This window comes from Thunnus thynnus, chromosome 7 (genome assembly GCF_963924715.1).
Source record: "Thunnus thynnus chromosome 7, fThuThy2.1, whole genome shotgun sequence".
Taxonomy (NCBI): domain Eukaryota; kingdom Metazoa; phylum Chordata; class Actinopteri; order Scombriformes; family Scombridae; genus Thunnus; species Thunnus thynnus.
The window spans coordinates 21435665-21451000 of NC_089523.1; the positions used below are offsets into that span (position 1 = coordinate 21435665).

The 15336-nt window shown below is 38.4% G+C and overlaps 4 protein-coding genes across 6 annotated transcripts; all 4 read right to left on the reverse strand.

The window, feature by feature from the left end:
* Window positions 1–152: 152 nt before the first annotated feature.
* LOC137186191 (P2Y purinoceptor 13-like) lies at window positions 153–3428 on the reverse strand. Of its 3 annotated transcripts, none has more exons than XM_067594913.1 (5): window positions 2999–3428; window positions 2699–2726; window positions 1798–1999; window positions 1317–1706; window positions 153–728 (listed from the first exon to the last, which is right to left on the reverse strand). In XM_067594913.1, exons 3-5 carry the CDS (start codon window positions 1978–1980, stop codon window positions 267–269), a joined length of 1035 nt encoding a protein of 344 aa, XP_067451014.1. In that variant the 5' UTR covers window positions 1981–1999; window positions 2699–2726; window positions 2999–3428; the 3' UTR covers window positions 153–266. The 3 variants fall into 3 exon arrangements, with proteins under 3 accessions (XP_067451014.1, XP_067451011.1, XP_067451012.1); XM_067594910.1 differs by having other exon boundaries at window positions 2699–2824; window positions 2999–3427; XM_067594911.1 differs by having other exon boundaries at window positions 2699–2824; window positions 2922–3427.
* Window positions 3429–4726: 1298 nt separating this feature from the next.
* LOC137186741 (P2Y purinoceptor 13-like) lies at window positions 4727–5925 on the reverse strand. Its single transcript, XM_067595788.1, has one exon. The coding sequence runs from the start codon at window positions 5921–5923 to the stop codon at window positions 4928–4930; it is 996 nt and encodes a 331-aa protein (XP_067451889.1). The 5' UTR covers window positions 5924–5925; the 3' UTR covers window positions 4727–4927.
* Window positions 5926–9002: 3077 nt separating this feature from the next.
* Window positions 9003–9989, reverse strand: LOC137186868 (P2Y purinoceptor 13-like). The gene has a single exon (XM_067595899.1). It carries the CDS (start codon window positions 9987–9989, stop codon window positions 9003–9005), a length of 987 nt encoding a protein of 328 aa, XP_067452000.1.
* A 1726-nt stretch (window positions 9990–11715) lies between these two features.
* p2ry12 (purinergic receptor P2Y12) lies at window positions 11716–15336 on the reverse strand. Its single transcript, XM_067594918.1, has 3 exons — window positions 14778–15336; window positions 14221–14484; window positions 11716–13516 (listed from the first exon to the last, which is right to left on the reverse strand). Exons 2-3 carry the CDS (start codon window positions 14470–14472, stop codon window positions 12671–12673), a joined length of 1098 nt encoding a protein of 365 aa, XP_067451019.1. The 5' UTR covers window positions 14473–14484; window positions 14778–15336; the 3' UTR covers window positions 11716–12670.

Sequence of the window (15336 nt, forward strand, 5' to 3'; positions counted from 1 at the left end):
AGCAAACATGCGAAAGTTCTTGGTTAGCACTGTATCAGAAGCGGAAGTAATGTTGACATGAAATTCATGAGCACTTTCATACATGTGACTTTTTTCTGTGATGCAGCATTGTCTTTTCAGCAGATTTTGACCATTTTGCATCAATTTTAGAATTTTTACATCCTCTGTCATCAAAATAAAATGCTACTGACAGATAAAATTACACAATTATCCCTGTGCCTCGACAGTTATTAAACATGTCTCAGTGTACTTTGTCCAGTGTGTCACTATGACATGCCATTGTATGACAGTCTGTTACTGTGGGCTATCTGTGACATCTCCAGCTGAGTTGATGTTGCTGTTGGGGATTCCATGGCGCCTTTGTGAAGGAGCTTAGGGCTGAATGCAGCTGTCAGTCTTTTCCTAAACACCTTGCACAGGAACACGTAGATGAGCGGGTCCAGACATACATTAGTGGCTGACAGCCACAGGGTGGTTTCCTTGGCAATGTAGAGTGCCTGGCAATGACTCGCCATGTTACGGGTTTGGGTCAGAGTGTATGGAACACGGGCAAAGTGAAAGGGGGCGAAGCAGATGAAAAACACCCCCACCACCACGAAGACCTTCGCCTTGGTTTTGCGACTGGCAGACTGAGATCTGCTCTTTGAGGCTTTGTATGACTCATACACCTTCTTGCTGATGAATGTGTAGCAAACCACCATTAAGGCCAGGGTGCCCCAGAAAACCACCTGCAAGTAATACACATCAACAAAGTATTAAACAAAGCAGCACCTTCCCACAACTTTTTTCATGACTACTCTTGAATTATGGCTGAAATTCAAAGGTCAGATGTGTCAATATTGTAATAATTATTTAGTGGATAGTGCACACTGCAAATATATTAATATACATATATTTATCTATATAATATATATCTCTCCATCAGCTGGTTAACTTAGCTTAGCATAAAGACAAGACAGAAGGGAAACAGCTAGCCTGGTTCGGTCCAAAGATAAATCCACCTACTAGCACCCCTAAAGCTCACTAACTATCACGTTCTATCTCATTTGCTTAATTTAAACAAAAACATACATGTAAAAAAAAACAAACTGTGGCTTTACAAAGGTTACATGCCGGACTACTTCTTAACTGGGAGCAGTGATTCCAAAAAAGATGTTCCCAGTCTTTATGCTAAGCCAAGCTAACCATCTCCTGGTTGCAGCTTCATATTTAAAGGACAGGTAAGAGTGGCATCAATCTTCTCATCTAACTCTCAACAAAAAATCAAATGAGCACATTTCCAAAAAAATTTAACTATTAATTTATTTAATAGCTACCTGACAGAAGTAGTTGAATCCCTCATGCCAGAGCAGGCCGGCTTTGCTCTTCATGGAGCTGCACTTCAATTTTCCTCCAGAGACCTTTGGTGGCTGGTCACTTAAAATAACGTTGGGTAGTGCTAAAGATAACATCACCGCCCAGACAGCTGCACTCAAGACCTGACCGACACGGACCCGCTGCAGGGCCGACTTCCCAAAAGGCCTGACTATCTTCAGGTAGCGGTCCAGGCTGATGAGGCCCAGCAAAAGGATGCTGATGTACATGGTGATGTAGAAGAGAACTGCAGAGTACCGGCAGTGAAAGGCACGCAGTTGCCAGGAACCCACACCTGCATCACTCAAGATTCTCAGAGGGATGGTCAGAGTCATCAGCAAGTCGGCCACCACCTGTTGTTAAAGGATCACACATAGCTTTTCTTTCTATTTTGTTGCTCTGCACTGACAACAACATTCATGAGCAAAACCTTCTGTGTCTTACCACATTCTTTAGAAATACCACAAATGTTGAGGTGCTGGGGATGCTAAAGAAGATCCATGCAGCCAGGGAATTCAATACAAGGGCGAATACAAAGAGGACGCTGTACAGACAGGGGAAAACCACAGCTGTCACACTGGTATCACGCACACACTTGATGGAGGCGTTGGACAGGGTGTTGTTCATCTTGCAATCTTCGGTGGACCTTAGAAGGGTCGAGAGAAAGAAGAGACGATATGATAACATTAATAATGATGGCTTTGATACATACAGTAGGTATAATAGACAGAGATGATATTCATATGAAGAAATAAAAAAATTATATGAAGAGGGAACACCAAAAGCTAAATATGTACAGAAAGATTACAGCATTTTGGCTGCTGAGCTACAACTTATTGTGTATTATTGACGATGAGTTATTTAATTATCTAGTTTATCTTCTGGACTATAGTTTGAATGATCAAGTATTTCTTTGTCTTTAAATCCAACAAGTAAACTTAAATTTAAACATTTCATGCACACACTGCATACAGTGTAACCCCTATGCTATACTACATTTAGAAAGCGACCCAACAAGTCAAATGTAGAGATACACTGAATACGCAGTGATGAAACCTCCAACGACCACTGTGTTTGTTCTTTGTGAAATATCCTCCCGTCTCTGTCACTAACATGCCACTGCAGTAAATCTCCAGGATGTGCCGCCTTTACATTGAAAGCCTTAACAGCTTAGAATAACTTTGAGGGCAGGAGCAGGTACTATGGCAACGAATATATACAATAAAACTTTTGTCTGTGCACACTAACATTAATTAGACCTGTTACAACAGTTGTTGAGCAAATTATGTGATCTGTGTTCCCAGCATAGACAGCTATTTTATCTGAAGATGTACTTGAGTCTTACCTTCTTATGATGTCCTTATCGTCTGTGACTGTAGAAGCATGTGAAGAACAATGAGGAAAGCAATGAAAAACCACAGTATTTCAAGAAGTAAGTAAATAAGGGAAGTATCCACTTCCCCCTTCTTACCTACAGTAAGAAAAACAAGAGAAAAAATACAGCTGAGAATCTCTCAATTGATACTTTCGTTCTTATTAATGAAGAAGTATGAAATACTACTTCTGACCCAAGGAGGTTTCAGCCTTGGTCTTTCTCAGTATTTCTCTCTCCCTCCCTTTAAATGTGTGTGTTTGATGCTCTTACAATGGGTGGTCTCTGGAGCTACTGTGTGGCTGTCTTGTCACAATCCCAATGAGGTTGCCAGTCTTCCTCCGGGTGAAAGACCCTTTCCTTCCTTGCTTCCTGTTCCAATTGTCTGCTGAGAGGCTTGTTCTGCTCCGTGCCAGTCCTCCTGCCTCCGTTGGCTTGCGTCAGTCTCGGTAGCTGCTGACAGGCGAACACCAAAGCCATGGACTCATTTCTCGACACTCAAGGTCTAGAGATCTCCTGCACCCCACTGCTCCTCCCTCCCTCCATTCTGCAGCTTATTTACCCCACCTCTATCTCTCTGTCCTTTCTCTTCATGAGACTCGGTCTTAGCAGCAGCAGCCAGCGAGGCACAAACAAAAGCTGTGGTTTTAGTGGGAAAGAATGTATACTGTGGGCAACATGTATATGGGCCACTGACGTCTCAGATGATGTGTTTTTGTTTTTCTCTTCAACTTTACCATAAATGCCAACTATGACGCGACAGAAGAGGCAGATTAGTTAACAGATTAGTTAACAAGTTTGTAAAAAAATGTTATTTTAAATTATTTTTATATTTTACTATGACTAAATTTGTACTTTAAATTAAACTTTATTCTAAATTCTATAATCTGTAACATGTCAAATACAACATTTCACATAAATACAATATAAGTGACTGAACCTTTCCTTCCCCTCCTATCTGATTAAACTTTGCTTTCTTAGAGTTTTATTCCCTTTTGTGCTTTCTTGATAAAAATAGTGCATTCTGAGAACTACACAACACGATTTCCTGTGTGACTTTTCTTGGATCTGGACCAGGAAATTTTGACAGATGGGGATAGCGTAGCTGACAAATTGCATGCATGTGTTTACTACAATGAACTTTCAACTTACGTGACTAACTTGTTGACGTGGTTTTAAGTAGAATCTGTTTTACTGTAAATGATACAGAGACGTTTGGTTTCCAGGACCCCCACGGACTTAAACTTCTGACAAATAAGCACAGTGTCTCTCATTAGGTAATCACAACCTCATGTTTAATTTCGTCGCAGTGTACTGAAAGATATAAATGTCTGTTCATCACATTTACCAACAAGTTTTCAGTCTCAGAAAATCCCTCAGGAACTGTTCAGTGGTAGTATACTAATACCACATACAAATATACCATAATATACAAGCAATGACGTTTTAATAGAAAACAAGTTGATGCTAAAAGTAGTTTTTTATAAAAGTCTTAAAACTGAAATGCCTCAAGTTTGTGGTTGTTTTGGGATTGAACAATTAGTAATCAGCAGATTTACAGTACACATTCCTTGTGTTACAATAGTTATGATAGAAGAAAGATGAATAAACATACTTGTTCTTTTTTGCATGCACTATTTTCTTTGCAGAGTAAAATGTTAAAAGCTGATGGGCATGCCGCAAATTGATTACAGTGGTCATCACATTGGACATCTGCAGAGCTCCATTAAGGATATGACTCATTTTTACAGTCACCACAAACAAAAAAAAATGCAAATGTTAACTAGCTTTAACTTAACTTGGTTTGCATGGCAATTTCATTTACAGTCTCTTCCTCTAGAACTCCATTGGCCTTCTGATTTTGAACTTCAAGTGCTACTATAAAACTGTGTTTTGTTGAAATAAAAACAGCCCCATACCATCACCCTCTTGTCTCATGTTTATCTCATTCATCCTTATTGTATTTCCTGTTAATGGTTTTCAAGCCATTTAGAACCACAGTTTGACAAGACACAAAACAACATATGAATGACATTAACATGGGCAGAAAAAAAATGCATAAATAACAAAATGTGAGAGCATGTGAAACAGTAACTTGGCTTTTAGTCTACAGAATCTTCAGGGACATCTGAGCATAGTCCATGGCAAGGCGTGTAGCATACATTAAAGCTTTATTGTACATGACCTATGTCAGAATCTACTCTATGGTGGAGTGCCTTCTGCTTTGCCTGCTGAGGCTACTTGGAATGATTGGGATACATTTTTCATCAAAGAAATCAGCTTCTCCTTAAACTCTCTACACAGGAAGACATAGAGGAGTGGATCCAGGCAGAGGTTTGTGGTGGCAAGCCACAGGCTGAGCTCTTTAGCAAACTTGCCCTTTATGTAAGGGCAGACAGGCTGGGAGGATGTTTTGACTTGTTGGAAAGTGTACGGGATCCTGACAATGTGGTACGGTCCAAATGACACAAAAAACACAATTACAACCAGGAAAACACGTAGTTTGATCTTCTGCTTTCCCTGGTTGTTATTGCTGCCGGATTTTCGGAAAGACTGGATAACCTTGTTTGCGATGCAAATGTAGCAAACCACAATGACCACACTGACAAGCCAGAAGAAAACATTCATGGTAATCACTGTCACATGATGGAATTCAAGTCCAACCGGTCCTTTAAACTTCATGCAAGTCCTGGACGCTGTTATATTAGATGTTGATCTGTTACTTAGAATTATATTTGGTAAAGCAGAACCTCCAAAGAAGATCAGCCAGACTAAGGCTGATATCAGTTTGCTGAAGTTTAGATTCTGACCAAACAACTTGCTGCGGGGTGTCATGATCTTGAAGAAACGGTCCAAACTGATAAGGCCCAACAAAGTGATACATGTGTACAGTGTACTGTAGAAAATGGCACTGGAATAACGACATGAAATTATAAATAACCTGTATGATGCACCTGGCAAATCACCCGCAGCTTTGATTGGGATGATCAAGGTCATGACAAGGTCAGCTGCCACTAAATTTTTCAGGTACACCACAAAGGTGGTGGTGGACTTGAGGTGCAGAGACACCCAGGCTGCCACGCCGTTCAGCAGTAAGGCTATGGGGAACATTAAGAAATAGAAAGCTGGAACAATGTCGGGGTTGTAAGTAAAACCGTCACACTCCAAATCACTGCGAGACGTCTGATTCGATGGCATCACTGCACCTGAAAGAAATTAAAAGAGTTTAAAATACCTTTTAGAACCCGCAGTTCAGCTGTTGTCAAGAAATGTGATCTTGATGGAGACTATAAATGTTCAATATTATTTGGATGACTTGACTTTTAATAGTGACACAGATTCTTCTTTGAGTTCCACTCACTCTCTTGGCTCCTGTCAAAGAGGCGATCCATCCATTCATCCATTTTCCACCACCTATGCGAGTGTGGGTTGCATTGCCAGCAGGCTAGACGAAACAAAGGGAGCAGCTTCTATAGTTTATTGTGTTCTTAATTTTTCCATTGTGTAATTCTTTCTTTTTTTTTTTACATTACACACATATGCTTTCTTCCATTACATATCTTCATTCAGGAAATAATCAGCAAAACTGGAAAACCGTTCACAATATTTCTCCTTTGCTTTTATCTTCTGTTACATACAGTACAGAGAACACAATATTTCCACAATTACATTGACAGGAAAAAATACAAAAGAACAAAAAAGTAAATTGAGAAGTGCAGGTATATTTAAATAGAAATGTTATTTCACTGAGGATAGTTTATAGGTTTCCTTGTCCTGGAAGGTTTGTTCCTCTGTCTGCTAAACTTTGTAAGAGATGCATCTGATTTGCCTGAAAGTAGATGAAGAAGTAACTAATTCAACTAATTAAACCCATGGAAATCTTACTGGGCATTAGTTCAAAGAGTATTTCTTTTCAAGGATCAACAACAGAGCCTTAAAGGATATTGCATTTTTCCTATTTAACTCTGCAGAAGACAAAAAAGCAGTTGGTATAGTTTTGATCAAAACAATCCACTCTATTTTTATGCAATAAATTTCAATTTATTCAGATGTATCAGACTGATACAGTAAACATTCCAACCTAAAAAGCATTGACACACCTTGTAGCATCCATTTTTGTTTTGTTTTTGGCGTGGCACCATTCAGCTTTTTTTAACTCCAGTTCATTCATTAAAGGATAGGTTCACATTTTTTTTAAAGCTAATATGAGACTAAATATCACCAGACAGTTTTTCCTTGCTGAGACGGGCTTGAAAACATGTGAACTTATCCTTTAAATTACTTCTTTAAAGAGAATCCATGTTAAAAGAATTAGCTGAATGTATATTTTTCTAGTCACAGATTAACCTTATTATTTCAAATGCTAGATTTTGATAATGACTTACAGTTGATGACTTGACTCACTCTTCTTGAACACAAGGTAGCCAGACGGACCGGAGTTACAACATACGGACGCAATGGGTGTTAAAGAAACACTGTTGATTTACGTAACAAACAAATCTTCATTTCAGCTGTGATAAGTCTGGCAATTTATCAGGACATATGCAAAAATAGGGAAAACTTAATGGTCTTTAGCCAAAAGCAGCAAAGACGTCATACACCCAGGCCACAGTGACCACCATGGTGTACAGGCTTCCTTAACCTCTATATGACCTATACAATCAGCTCTGTTTTCAATTAATTCTTCTTCTGTGCCAAATTGAAGAAAGAACTGATCCAAGTAAGCATTTATGTTTGTTTACAGACACAAATTGATGCTGAAAGACTCTTTTTATCATTGGCCTAAAAGCATATTTCTACCTTTCCTTAGCTTTAAGTATTTTTTGGAAGGGAGAGTAGCCCACTCATTATCAGTTTTACCCACTCACCATCATTGTGATGTTCAGTGCTGGCAGAGGAGCAAGAAATAATCTTCTCTCTTTTTTCACTTCTTTGTTATATGATTGATTGCACCAGTTATTTCAGGAATTAAACAGCTACTTCTCTTGCAGCACCATGCATGGTGCAGTGGCATTATCTGACCAAAGGGTGGCATCAGCTGTTAATGCCAGCCAAAAGTCCTACAGGTGACACTGAAGGTTATTATCTACTTAGAAAGAAAGTGCAGTAGCTGCCAAGAAGATTTAAATTATAGGAGAATAGATTTCAGTTCCTTTTCAATCAAACCAATTAAAAATATTTAGTATATGGTAATAGTGAGATAAAATATTGTATCAGTGTAGCCTTGAGTATTTTAGTGACTAACAAACGAGGTGCATTGGTTTTGAATTTTTAATTTCACTGCTTGGCACTGAGGAGTCCCTTGTTGCGTATAAACATAATTTATTACATAGAGAATAATTAAAGATAATGAAATCATTTAATGAGGTGATGAAAAATTAAATATAAGAAATTCATTCAGCTGAAAGAAACTAATTCTTGGCAATTGAACAATGCTCTTTAGCAGGGATGTTAAATTTGGATAAAGGATTTGTGAGAGAGCTATTCTTTATTTCAGCTCAAGAAATAATAAGCCAAAACGTTATGGGTTGTACTTCAATTTTTCTTTTGTACAGTTAAAAAGGTGTCCTTGCTCCCACTGTTTTGTATGGGTTGGTCAATAAAAGTAATATACAGGGATAGCCTATAAATTTTCTATTCTCTATTATTCTCTATTATACTGTTTGTTTAAATCCCCTCCCCTATAAACCCATGGGAGACAAGACTGAGTTATATCATTACTGATGGCTAATGAAGTCTGTCCCTGAGGGGGCTCCTCACAACCGCAAAAAACAAAACATAAGATGATTTCACACTCAAATTTATTGGTATAGATCTCACAATAACACTTAGATATGAAATTAAGACAATGAGTTGAGTAAGAATGGACTTTCATAAATCTAAAAACACATACAGTACACAGTGCCTGCATAAAGGATACACTGCTCTGAGACATGGCCACTGAGGTTTAACATTGAATTTGAATTTGTTTCTTTAAAGAGCAAACACACATAGTAAAATATATTTGCATAAATCCTTTTTATAACAATCAGACTGACATTTTATTTATCATATGATGTTGACTTATTCTTAGTGGACCTTTTGTCTCAATAGATGCTAATCCTCATTACTTCACTAGAGGGCGGTACAAGATAAAATTTAAACATCAAACATTACTATAAGACTACTGAATTGTCTGTCCATAAAATGAAACTGCTAATTTGTGGCTGAGGACATGTTATATGCCTCTAACTGCTGCAAAATATTTTCAATTTGATGAATAATAATTGACTTCTTTCTACTGTGAAGTCTCCTCTCTTTCACCTGAATATAACCCAACACAGATACCTCCAGCTTTCATCATATCAGACAGTTTGTCTTTAAACTCCCTACACAGGTACATGTAGAGAAGAGGGTCCAGGCAGGCATTAGTAGTAGAGACCCACAGGACAAATTTATGGGATAACATCATCCACGCTTCAACACAGACATTAATGCCAAAGATTTCATATAGTGTGAATGGAATGCGCATCATGTGAAGAGGCAAAAAACACACAAAAAACACAAAGAGGATCAAGAAGACTCGCAGCTTGGTCTTCTTCTTCCCATGGCTGTTGTTGCTCCCGGAGTTTCTGAAGGACTGCAGGACTTTCAGGGTGATGCAGATGTAGCAAAACACAATCAGCAAGCTGACAAACCAGAATAACATCTCCATAAATAGAACCACAAACTTTTGAAGAGTCAGACCAGCTGGACTTTTCAGGGACATACAGAAATCTCCTGTTATATTAACAGGATCCTGGTCAGTTAGAATCATAGTTGGGATAGCTGTGCTGCCAAATAACACAACCCAAACCAAGGAGGACATTACAACACTGAAGGCCAGGCTTTGTCCCAGCACCTTTCCACATGGTCTAACAATTTTGAAGAAGCGGTCCAGACTGATGAGACCCATTAGAGTAATGCTTGTGTACAAACAGCTGTAGAAAATGACATTGGAGTAACGGCACGCAAACGCCTTTAACTGCACTGTGGCTTTTGGGAGCATGCTAGCTCCCATCAGCGGGAGTGTCAGGGTCATGAGCAGGTCAGCAGCCACCAGGTTTTTCAGATACACTATGAAGGTGGATGTGGACCGGAGGTGGAGAGATACCCAGGCTGCTACGCCATTGAGCAGCAATGCAATGGGGAACAAGATGAAGAAGAGGTAGGAGACAGCCACGTTTCCGCTCGCAAGTCTGAAATGGGCACAACCCGAGGAGAGTTGTGATGAGTTGTTGGACATCATCATAGAGTCTGGAATATTAAAAAAAAACATATAGAGATCAAAGAAAGATTGCAAACTAAGAGTTCTGTGAGTTTACAGCAGAATCAAATCAATGACTAACTACATCATGGTCTTTTTAGGTAGATTTCTTTACTATATTTCGACAAATTTTGTTAAAAAATGAAGCAGACAGGAGACATTGCGGTTGTACTGCAATACGGATGACACGTGGGTTTCATGTAGACAAATTTGAGCAATTGCTACCAGGTTGCAACATTTTGTAATGCAAAAGAAACATCCTCCAGTTCCAGTGTAGATTGCTCAAAGGCCAAGGTCCAGGGTTATGAATTTAGCTGGAAATGACTCATGACTAGAACTTGTTTGGAACAGGGAACTACTGCTGTTAATGTTTCCAGCTTGCTGAGTTGAACCCGATTTGCATTTACCATTAGTTACAAGACATTTGCTACTATGATTTGGTTTTGAATGCTCAGCCAGAGCATTTGAATGTGCCCTGAATGCCGAACCTAACACTTCCACTTTTGACACTGAGTGACGGAAGTTACGCAGTTGCAATTTGTTTTCATCATACTGAATACAAAAACACAAAACTGGTTTGTATTATTTTATCACATAGAGACATGCTGAATATACTACATAGACACACATTTTAGAGACGTCTGTTTTTGAGCTGTTGACCCTTCTGCACATCACATCTCAGTTGCTTCAAAGCTTCTTTTTGTCCTCTTATTAATTGTTTTGGATTTAATAAATATAATCAGTATCTGGATTCACCTCACCAGTGTATTCACTCTGAAATTATACACATTTATTGTCTATTTGTGCATTTAAGCACCTTGTACTAACAGTAGCCAAAGAAAAAGAAAGTACTTGCTTGATTTGAGTGAATCCAGGCAAGAAAGCTAAATTAAAGCTTCTGCATCATAATCTTTTGTTGTAGCATTTATCAATTAAAATAAAATTTTTATATTTATCCTTTAATCATGTCCACTGTTTTATGTGACTGGTTAACTTCAAAATATCTCTCCCACTGCACAGAAAGATCTTTGTTTAAATGTGCTCAAGACCATTTTATTTTGAGAAAGTTTAATCAGGCCTGATTGTATTTTAACAGCAATGGACGTGCATAGATAGGCTTACTGTCAACAAAACAATAAGCCACGCTAAAATGTTCTCAAGCTATTTTGCGTTCAGTCTAAATCACCCCATCTGTTTGTTTTCCAATTAGTAAATTTGATTCCTTCAGTGACTTTTCATTTTATTCAGAAGAACATTATCTTTTCCCAAAAAGTTGCGAAACAAAGTGTAACATTCAGCCACTCACCAAGAACGGTGCCTCCTTATCGCCACGCTGTGCAGCTTTGGAGATTAACACCTTTAGAAGAAAAATTATGAAAGTGTATCAGCCTCTTTAACCAGAGAGATGCAAATCCATGAACAGCTGCAGTGGGGGAAAAAAGGGATTCAAATAACATACATTGTGGTTAGCTGTGTGTTTTCAGGCTACAGTGAAGCAATTTCTATCTTTGAACATCAAACTTAGGTTGCTTTATTTCTACACGTCTCAATGTAGTTAGCAGTTTTTAAAATGTGCTTTTTTCATCTTAACCAGTCAGAGAGATTATGTTTTTTTTAGAGTGTAATGCCATGTAGTGACAATGTAGGATGTAGTAGGCATAGTCTCTCATTTTGGCTCACATGTTTTTGTGTGTTTATTATAATTGTTATTGTGTCATTTGATTTCAGGAGATAATTCATTTCCTGTTTACTAAATGAGAGATTTCAAGAGACATCAGTGGTTGTTCAATTTGAAATCACAGTTGAAGCTCAAGTACATTCACTGAACACTGAACACTGAAGCTTTTGTTACTTCCCTAAAAATGTTGTTTCATTATAAATTTCTGAAAAGCTGATAGGCGAAAGTGGCCGGCTATGCACATGAAGCCATTTCGAAAAATTCCCCTTGTACTTTTCTATCCCATTATCATCTTCTGTAGACTGGGGAAGTGAAGATTATTGTTAACAGCAGATTTCAACATGATCACACATGACAATCACATTTGTACACATTACCTGCATATAACAGGCAATGTGTATCGTTCTTGTTTTTGTATTCAGATTTTATTATCCTGACGAATAAGTCATTGTATAACACAACTAAACAACATAACCTTTATCCACAAGCAATAATAAGACAGATTTTAAGACTGTTTTTAAGACTATAGGAATTTTAGACAGATCAACCACCCGTGAGGGATACCGAGGATTGCCTTGAAATTAGATTTATTTTCACATTGTAAATGGATACATCACATTTCTTCTTTTCAAAATACAAAAATACAAAATATTCTATTTGTTTTCAAAAAACAAATAGAATAGAAACTTTATCTTGTTATTAACTGGAATAGAGAACAGAAAGAAAACCAAAGAAAACATGCAGGCATCTGCTCTTTATGTTTGACACAAGAGAAAGCAAACATCAGCAAAACTGTGTTCATCATTTTTAACCGTTTTTCAATGAAAAATCACAAGTCACAACGGATTAAATGGAAGAAAATACATCAGCGGCAGTATGTCCTTTGATGTTCAATCACAAAGCTGCATTTGGATGTCATCTGCCATCAGAAGCTGCACATTCAGATACCACATTACTAGAGTTTTTATCATGTCCAGTGGCTCTATGTACAGACTGAGGAGTCTCTCATGGCGGTGCTACCTGAGTCTGTGTCTGACCCTCTCCTTGTTAGGCAGCTACAGGTGCCAGGGGGCAGCCGCAGGGTCTTGAACAAAGTTGTCCTGAAGGACTTACAGAGGAAGAAGTAGATGAGAGGGTCCAGAAGAGAGTTTAGGGATGAGAGGAAGAGCGTACTTTCCTTCAACTGAAAGAAGAAGAGTTTGAGTTTACACTCAAAGAGAGGGCCTCGGGTCTGGCTCAAGGTGTACGGTACACGGGCAAAGTGAAACGGCACAAAGCACACAAAGAACACTGCCAGAACTAGAAATACATTTGCATTCATTTTTCTTTTTTCCTGTTGGGGCTTCCGGGTTGTAGCCCTGCTCGGTTCTTTACATATAGTCTCCCCAGTGCCATGAGACTTTGTGCGGGAGTAGGATTTATACAGCTCTTTGGTGATTAAGGTGTAACATATTATTACAGTCACCAGGTTGCCCCAAAAGATAACTTGACAGACATAATTTACCACCTCATGCCAGTTCAAGCCAGCTTTTGTCTTCAGGTCGCCACACTTGAAGTCTGGTGAAGTTGGGGTTTTATGAGTCAGGATCACATTGGGCAGACAGAGAAGCAGCTGGAAGGTCCAGATGGCTCCAGAGAGGAGCTTCCGACGGGTCAACCTGGCTGCGTTCGTCCCCCTAAAGGGCTTGAGGGTCTTTCTGCAGCGATCGATGCTGATGAGGCCAAAGAAGAGGATGCTGATGTACATGGTGAGGTAGAAGAGCACTGAGGAAACTCGACACACAAATATACGCAAGCCAGTGGATGCCATGTTGGAGTCTGCTAACACCTGCAGAAACACAGAATTGAGTCTTAATTGTTACATTTTTACAATGACACTTTTAACACATATTTCAAATTCATGCAATTTATTTTAATCACATTTAACTGTACCGCTCTTGAAAAAGCGACACTTGATTATTAGTTAGTTAATCAGTATAACTCAGTTAAATCATTAATCAGAAAAACTTCTGTGTTGCCAGGTTGTTCATCCTCCTCCACGTGGTGTTTTTAGCTGCAGGGAATCTGGACCGCAATCCATTTATTAACATTCATTTACAACTGCAGACTTGATGGATTATTGTAAAAGATGCTATATCAATGACTTATTAATATTTAGCATTTATCATTTAAGATTACTTGCCCAATTCTGCTGATTGCTTATTAGAAAGTGAGAAACTCATGACTCTTTATTAATGACTTTATTAACATGTGTAACTGGAGAATGGATGTTTATTGTCCATTTTAATGAGTTACTAACATGTAGAGACTTAATAGTTTATTATAAAATTAGAACACATGAGTATTTAATGACATGAGTATTAAACAAGAAAGAGTTTTCACAACCTGGCAACCAAAGAGTTGTTCTTATTGATGGCTTATGGCTGATCCATAAAGTATTAATAAATGGTTTAATAATTATTAATAAAGCTATTAATTACAACTTTCATAAAGGGTGGCTTGAAAGAAAGTGGCACCCGTGTTTAGACAAACCTTAAAAGGGAATGTGAAAGTCATGATGACATCCGCAACCACAATATTCTTCAGGTATATAATGAAGTGTGACCGCGAGGGGATGCGTAAAAACACCCACACTGCCAGGCCATTAAGAGTCAACCCCACCAAGAAGAGGAAGGAGTAGAGAACAGGAAAAACCACAGTCTTCAAAATGTTGTCGCGGGAACAAGTGATGTTGGTGTGGCTATGATTGCCAAGGAACAGGGGGAAAGTTGCGTTTCTGTCCATGGAGAGAATTATCTAAGAAAATACGAGAGAAATTTGGTCTCCATGAGTTCCCAAAATTTCTTGGGGAAAAGTAAGTCATATTTATAATCACTCATAGAGAAGCTGAAGCATTACATGAAAACCGGTGCAATATACAATATAACACAGTATAACACATGTGCACCCATGCAATTTTGCATGGGTGTGCACCCATGTTCAATTTCACACTCTTAAAACATCAACATTAACATTTCTTGTTATAAAATAATACATTTTAACATAACACTACATTTTAACACTGGTAAGTGCAGAAAACTGTAACTGACCTCTTAGTCCCAGTGGAGTTCTTATGGAGTTTTCTGGTCCCTCTGTTCTGTGTATACTGCACAAATGTGCTGTGCCACCTACCATCTGAGAAGTCTAGACAGTTTCAGTGTTTCAAACCAGTGTGTGTTTAGATCGATGATTCGTAAGGCACACGCAGACTTTCTTTTTGTCTTCTCCTTTTTATTTCCTGTCATGAGGAAAGGCTGCAGACCACAGACTCTAGATGTATTTTAATACACTTGAAGACTGTCGCTCTAAAACAAGCAAAAGACATCTAAAAGCAACATAAGTGCACACTATAGTGATAAAGAATTCATTATCACACAACTAGATCATCATCATATCAGGAAGTCTTTTTGCAATTTTTCCGATGCACTCTCAGATATGGAGAAGTTGTTCTTATTTTAGGATCCGATAAATATGTTTCCTCATTGTGTAATCTCCGCTACTTCTGCATTTTCTGTGTTGTGGAAAAGTTATACTTTTACTTATGTTTTTCTGTATGATCCATGTATTCCTGTCATTTAAAGCATGCTGTAAATGTTAATAGAAATTCAT